Source organism: Semicossyphus pulcher, unplaced genomic scaffold, assembly GCF_022749685.1.
Source record: "Semicossyphus pulcher isolate SPU_LCO1_2020_fin unplaced genomic scaffold, fSemPul1.0.p SCAF_10, whole genome shotgun sequence".
Classification (NCBI taxonomy): domain Eukaryota; kingdom Metazoa; phylum Chordata; class Actinopteri; order Labriformes; family Labridae; genus Semicossyphus; species Semicossyphus pulcher.
This window is the reverse complement of record NW_027211604.1, coordinates 7,986,055-7,993,969: the sequence shown is the minus strand read 5'-3', so window position 1 is coordinate 7,993,969 and position 7,915 is coordinate 7,986,055. Positions and strand designations below refer to the sequence as shown.

The 7,915-nt window shown below is 39.2% G+C and overlaps 1 protein-coding gene across 1 annotated transcript; it reads left to right on the top strand.

Annotated features, from left to right (window-relative positions):
- The first annotated feature begins 3,365 nt into the window (after positions 1-3,365).
- On the top strand, positions 3,366-6,686 carry LOC138604009 (LIM/homeobox protein Lhx1-like). The gene is made up of 5 exons (XM_069675813.1): positions 3,366-3,535; positions 4,157-4,377; positions 4,773-5,044; positions 5,821-5,977; positions 6,279-6,686. Exons 1-5 carry the CDS (start codon positions 3,366-3,368, stop codon positions 6,668-6,670), a joined length of 1,212 nt encoding a protein of 403 aa, XP_069531914.1. The 3' UTR covers positions 6,671-6,686.
- The last annotated feature ends 1,229 nt before the right edge of the window (positions 6,687-7,915 follow it).

Genomic DNA, 7,915 nt, shown 5'->3' with positions numbered 1-7,915 from the left:
CTCCTGGAAAAGGCCACTCAATTTTATTTTCCCTTGACTATTTTGTATCCTTACATATTTCAACTGAGTATTATTAATGTCGCACGTGCCGAGGTTAATAAAACTACTTTAATCTAATGTAACAAGATGTTACAACTCAAATCATGCTATACCAAACGATTGAGGAGACCAGCAAAGGATGTCAAATTTTGAAACCTTTGCATCTTCAATTTCCAACTACTACGTAGAAGGAGTGAATAACTCTAAACTGTAGCTAACTAGCTAAATATTAGTCTTCTTATCCAACTTCTTCCAAATCAATTCTGACTGAACAAAGCAGGCTTCTGTTAAGCAGCATTTAGCATACACTGTAGGGACTGAAGAGGTAAAGGGCCTCCTGTTTCACAGCAGGTAGCCCCCTGCACTGACAAGTGTATGTGACATGGCACACTGTGTGTTGCCAGGTATTTTCCTCCTGTCTGTAACTTTCCCCCTCTAACACTGCCTAATCAGCTTTAATTGACGTTAATTAGCATCTAGTAATTAATTTTGTTTTCTACAAATTATTTGTATGAATGGTCCCAGTGGGTGGCCTGTTCATCTCGTTAGGGCCAATTAGCTGCAATTAACAAACACTAATGACAAGCTTTTTTCATTCCAAAACAAACAGCGTGCACCCCGCCAGATTCCAGCGCTGCACAGAGACCTCTCCTGTGTTGGAGTGGTGCAGGGGGGGCAGCTCAGTGCGTTAAGGCTGCTAATCAACACCTCTAATGGAGACACACAAACCCAGAAGGAGAGACTTATCCACACAACACGCACTTCCCCTGGTCCTGCCCTCTGGTCTTCTATTGTCAGCCAATGTTGCATTTTGGCAAATGGGATCAGGTTTGAGGACGAGAATAAATGTGTGAGACATCTTAAGTATTTAATCTTATTAAACACAGTTATAGGTTTATGCTGAGAGAATACACTTAGCTAGACCTCTATGTTTCTGTGGTTTAATACCTTTACTACCTGATATGGCAATCATTTAAGGACTATAGAAATAATACAAAAATGAAAGATATAATTACACTGCTGTAGTTTGTGTATCTCCAGCCTGCTGGCAAATTAGAGAAACGGTTCCAATTAGCAGCTCGTCAACACTTCCTTGGATAAGAGCTGTTTAAAAAAATGTATAATAATCACACTGACCTTGAGTTTACGGTGTGGAAACAAGAGGATATTTCAACGTTTGAGTTTTGTTTTATTTGACAAAGCTATTATTATTCATGATAATAAAAGCACAGTTGCATGCAACCGCTAAGCTAATATTGCTTGAGCGATACAATCAAATTCTGCCTGAACCTATAGCTGCTCTTTTGCTATTGTGACAACAGAAAATGTTTATACTATATGTTCAATAAAAATATGAACGGTAACACACAATGTTATTTTAATGATTAGCTTCTTTCCTTTAATGCTACCCTGCTGTTTTATTCATTTGTATGCAATTAACATTCAAGGGTGCACTGTGGTGCTGTCCATGGTGCTAACAGAGCATGCTCAAAAGTACTGGAATAACCACATTGCGGTGCATTGTTCAGAACATATTTCCAGGGTACATGAGCCTTCTGGTAATCATGAGTTTACACATTCATTTTGATTCAATAAAAATGTCTGACAATGTGTAGAAATTTGGATTAATGTTGTTTGGAAATGTAGACCTGGGTCAGTTGCAACTATTACCAGTTGAGAAATGCATTGCTATAATTAAATGTTCTAAAAAAAAAAAGGCAATGAAGAAAATAATAACTATCCATGCTCACATTTCTAAGCTAGAAAACTGGTCCTATAGAGCCACGTTAGCGGTTTTCAAAATAAAAGACAAAATAGAACCTGGCAGAGGCAAAGACAAAGGCTGTCATACAAAACAACTTATTACACTGGAAGGATCAACCACATGATGTGCTGACGTGTGTTTTATGAGCTTGTGTTGTGGCTTGTGTAAAAAAATAAATCTGACAGTTTTATACAGTCTGCAGCTCAGATATCAGGGACTAGCAGAGCCGGAGCCTGTGTGGGGAAACCCGCTATCTCCCTCCCTCAGTGCACCAACAGGCTGAGATAACATCTAAAGAGACAGCCTATCAGCACAGATTATACCCATTAGTGATCCTTGTCCTTTCAGAGCAGATGAGGAATAAAGCTGGTGCACAACATTAATCTGTGTGAGAGGCTTGTGTTCATCTGTCCTCTCCTCTCTGACTGCAGAGGGAGGCCTGCTGATCATTTATCAGCTGCCACGGATGGAGTCTGATTCTCCCACACAAGGAAGCTTTCTGCGGATGGGGTAATTTATTCATATGTGATATCATCATTGACCCTCAGCAGGATGTCATTCAGAGACACGGTGGCTGGGAAAAATAAGATTATTATTGTCATGAAAACTTTGGATTTTATTTATTTATTTATCATCTTTTTTTTATATGAATAGTCCTTCAGGCTGCTTGTATCATGAGAAACTTTCCCTGGTTCAACTTCTTTTTTTTTTCTTCCACAAGATATTTTTGTGATCATATGCAATAATGTAATGTAATTATTTTAGTTCAAATATTACTAGCCTGTTTTCATATTTATTGTTTTTTTTCCCCAGACATAAAAAATATAATTTTTATTATACCTCTTTGTTCTGGTTTGATCTAATATCATTATTTCTATTTTATCAGAATATTATTTTATTTACTTCATTTTAATTTCTTCTATTTTTTTTTTTTTTTTTCACCCACGGTATTATTATCTTAAAAGCTATTGAACTAGCCTACATGTAGTGGATTGTAATAAAGGCTGCTCATAGGTTTCTCGTGGCGCTGACGTCACAGGTTTGTTAATAGGCAATAGGCTGAGCTGTAAGAGGTGCGCTCATTACTGCGTTCCTCTCACACTGAGAGCTCATCACACGAAAAATGGGACACAAATGACAAGCTGAGCGCACTGAAAGCGTTTCATCGTTATGTTTTCGCTTCTTTAGACACAACTCAGGATACATCGTGCAGCAGTGAGTTGACGTTTTAGCCCCTAAAGGCTGGGCTGTTGTTTTCTGTGCACTCCGGATCATCCTGATGGCACCGCTTTGATCTATAATTTTGCTTCAGAGATGCTGTTTTTTCACCAGTCAACCTGTCGTCTGGAGCGGTTGACCACATGTGGATTGTTGTCCTGTGGAACAGGAAAGATCTATTTAATATCCCGGATGGTAATGTAATTATTCAGATCAACTTGGATGCGTTGGATTTCCTGGATCATACCCAAAAAGCGCATCAGCACCGAGCGGACAGGGACGGTGGAGAAATAAACACACAGAGAATATACTCCACACACTGGGCTGGGAATAACTGCACACGATGCTGCACTGTGCCGGCTGTGAGAAGCCGATCCTGGACAGGTTCCTGCTCAAAGTTTTGGACAGACCCTGGCACATCAAATGTGTCCAGTGCTGTGAATGTAAATGCACTTTGACTGAGAAGTGTTTCTCGCGAGAGGGGAGACTGTACTGTAAGAATGACTTCTTCAGGTGAGCATCCAGACTGTCTGAGGGGCAGCGTTTTATTTGATTGGTATTGTCTGTTATTATATATATATAAAAAGAAAATGCAACTGTGATCAAATTTTATTTCTTTTGAGCAAATAAAAATAAAGATTGGTAGAATCTCAGGTAAGTTCCTAAAAGGGGGAAAATGGGTAATGACCTAAGGCTGATGGGGCCTATGTGAAAATAACATCCCTTTGTTGACACAGTGGGAGCTGCTACCTTTTGGTGCAAGCTACAGTTTAGTTTTTAATTTGCTCAGTCGTTTTTTCGACTATTAAGATAAATCTTGAAACTGTAAAATAAAAAGAAATCCGTTGCAAAAACGGAAGAAGTCGTTTATATTTCCACAGTATGGCCTATAATATAGCAGCTACACTGCAAACAGGGCTATCCACTATGAACTTTCACTCATAATAAGATTAAATCACACTTGTTTATTATATTTTATATTGTTTATACTTCAAAATAATAATTTGATCGTTTAATACTTAAGATCACATAACATCAGTTCCTGGTGCCATTGTTATATTGTTAGGGTATTATTATGGTTTATTACACATGTAGTGAAACTTTGCCCTGACTGCTGCTCTCCATCTCGAACAGGAGGTTTGGGACCAAGTGTGACGGCTGCGATCAGGGCATCTTACCCAGTGATCTGGTCCGCAGGGCCAAGAGCAAAGTGTTCCACCTGAACTGTTTCACCTGCGTGATGTGTAACAAACAGCTGTCCACCGGAGAGGAGCTCTACATCCTGGACGAGTTCAAGTTCGTCTGTAAAGAGGACTATCAGAACAACAACGGGAAAGACACAATCCTGCTTTCAGGTGATTATTTGTAAGCCTTTCTGGCAGAAGGCATTTATTTTACTAATTATTTAAAAAAAAAAGGAGGGGACAAAGAGTTTTTATAGATAAAAAATGGACATTATTAATAAATAAAAGTAGCCAATTAGGTTATATTATTGGATTTAGTCGCCGTAATTGATGTAGGTTTTATTTTATCATTAGGCTATTTTTATATTTTTCTGACAAAAGAAATTGTATTCCAAACTGGCTCTTGTATTTTATTCTACACATCCTGTAGGCTATAGAAGAGGGTAATTTTGAATATTAAAAACATATTTGTAAAGTAAATTTGCTTTTAATTTGAAGGTATGATTTATATTCACTGATTGTGTAAATATCCGCTTAAAAACACCATATGTTTTTTCTCCTGACAGTCACGACGTGCAGCGACCCGAGTCTGTCTCCGGACTCGCAGGACCCGCAGGACGACGGGAAGGACTCGGAAACGGGACACTTGTCTGATAAAGACGTTAACAACGAGAACGACGAGCAGAGCGGCGTCGGGAAGCGACGCGGGCCTCGGACCACCATCAAAGCCAAGCAGCTCGAGACCCTGAAGGCGGCGTTCGCGGCCACGCCGAAACCCACGAGACACATCCGGGAGCAGCTGTCGCGAGATACCGGCCTCAGCATGAGAGTCATCCAGGTAAGAAGCACAAAAAGTCAAAGAAAAAAACTTGGTATGGGTGTTTGCTGCTTCGTATTATCCTTCTACACTTATTATCGGACACCTCACGGCAGTTAGCACAGTTCAGACAGATTAACCAGCCGTTCAAGGACTAATACGACAGAGAATAAAGTCAGGAGTGTAGATTATAGCCTACTCTAAACTGCTCTGAAAGCTTTTATGCATTGCAGGCATTTTTGGGCACTATACGCCTCGCAGGCACCCTCAGGGAATGGGTCCTTAATGCTCTGCTCTTTTTTGGCTTCTTTTTGTTCATATAGGGTTTGCAAATTATTTTTCGCCATAATCTTTACTCCCACCGCGCGCCTAAAACCCTTAAAAGCAGGACTCACTTAGCACTGAGGTCCATGGACATTTTAATAAGCTCCCTTGGTGAAATTTCCTGGTGGATTGGCGCATCGTTTCTGACGCCAAAATGCATCGAAATCGGATTTCAAGCACTCACAACTCCCCTATTTCAACCTCCAATCTGTTAATATTTTTGACCTGATACGCTTTTTCAAGTTTTTGGCCAAATAAGCTTCAAAAGTAAACTATAACTCTTGTCATTTTAAATATTACGTTATCGAAATATTCAATTTACGCATCAGAAAAGCTGCTGTGATAATCATAGCTCTGTGAAGAACAATAAAAAAAAGAAATGATGCCTTCACTTGTTCTTCTTTCCCTATCGCGACATTCAGGATGCTCAGTTCGTTAAATTTGCCCTTTCCCCCCTGCACTTTGTCTTACAGGTTTGGTTCCAGAATCGGAGGTCCAAGGAGAGACGCATGAAGCAGCTGAGCGCTCTGGGCGGCAGGAGACACGTGTTCTTCCGCGGCCCGAGGAGGATGAGGGCGCTGGGAGAGAGACTGGAGGCGGAGGAGCTGGGGCACTTCTCTTATTATGGAGGTGAGATGTGTTCGTTGATGTAGGGTTGATTATTTCCTCGATATTTAAAGTGGGTATTTTTGTTCTGAGATCAAACTTGTTTTTTCTTATGCTTTTTGTAATTTATGAATTTTTTATTTATTTTTGTGTTTATCTCTGATTTGTTTTATAAAAAATACATTTCTTATTAATAAAAGAAATACTGAAATGTCAAATGAATGTGCTTATTTAAAAAAAAATCTATTATTTACTTATTTTTATTTTATTTATTGTTTATATTTCTGTCTTAATATTCTGTGCACTAATCTAGATGTCTCTACAGCGGATTATCCCGGTGAATACTACAGCTCAGGAGGAAATTACGAGTACTTCCAGGGCCCTCCATCGTCCCAGGCTCAGACTCCAGCAGACCTGGGCTTCGTGCCCTCCTCCGTCCCCGCCGGAACCCCGTTAGGAGCCATGGACCACCACCACCACCACCACCCAGGGCACCACTGTCCTACAGAGGTGCAGTGTTTCTCTGACACGGTATCCGTTCATCACCCTGCAGACTCACCCAGTCCGGAGCCCAACATGCCGGGCTCCATGCACAGCATCTCCAGTGAGATGTGCGGCCCCGGCACACCCTACACCTCTGTGTCTCTCAGTGACAACGGATACACCAACCAGCTGTCACAGACCTCCTCAGACATGAGCGAAGGCACCGTGTGGTAGTCCAGAGACTCCCAACTAAGGCAGACTTTTATTTTGAAGGCAAATCAATGCATATTGTTTTGTTATCTATTTTTCCTAATTTAAATGTAAATGTATTTATTAATTTATTGCTTATTTATTTATTTATTTATTTGCTTGCATTTCTGTTAAGCTCTATTTAACTATTTATAAATCTCTATATTTGTATGTTGGTTTAATTGTTTATTGACTAGCCGATCAATAGATTGTTTTAAATAGACCACGTGAATTTGACGCATTAATACGTTCACAATGCTGAGCCTCATTGATCAAGCAATAAACAAACACATTTACAGGCTGCAGAAATAGTTTTTTAAGTGTTAACAAAACATTTTCTGACTCATATTTAACACAATAATTTAACATAAGTGTCCCTAAAATGTTAATGTGAAGGTGCATTTAATGACCTTTCAGTGTTTTCTACATGCTAACGATCAGCACCCTGCATCCATGAGCTCATGTTAGATTATGATTGTGATGTTTGACACATCTGACCAAAAACCTCTCTCAGGACTGTTGAAACATTATTATTATTATTATTTTTTTGCTTTGTTTTATTGCCAACACATTTGCCTTCAGAAGGATATCTTTATAATGTGGAAATTTTATATGTTGCAGAAAAGCCTTTGACTTTAATGTGACATGAATAAAGCAGTACAGTCGACTGTTTACTTAAAGCTCCAGTATTCAGGGGTTTGGATATCAGCGTTGTATAGAACCTCTTGATTTAATGCAAACAAACCAAACTTTTGTAGCTGTTCTATTTATGTGGTCCCTCACTGTGCTCATTTGTACTGTCCTCATTAAAATACAAGACATACTAATAAACTGTTGCCAAATGGACACACAGCAAATCTTGCACTTTGAGTTGCGTTCACTTCCTCTTCTAATAATCGGAGGACTTTTCGAGTAAAAACACAAAATGTTTTTGTCTTAAGAATCAACTACTGTTCCTTTTAAATTCATGATGTTTACGACCATTCACTGTATAATAAAACACATGCTCATTGTTATTTGCTGATCACTTTGGGGGGGAAAGTATGAGTGATTATTGAAATAATTATGAGAGGGGATCCTTTAAGGAAGCAAATATTTCCGGACCATTAAATTATTTGACAGTATTATAGCTTAAACAACCCCACTGTATATCATCCTTAAATCGGACTAGATATCTGAATAAATATACACACATTATACTTTTATTACACAAAACCCTTCTCACCTACT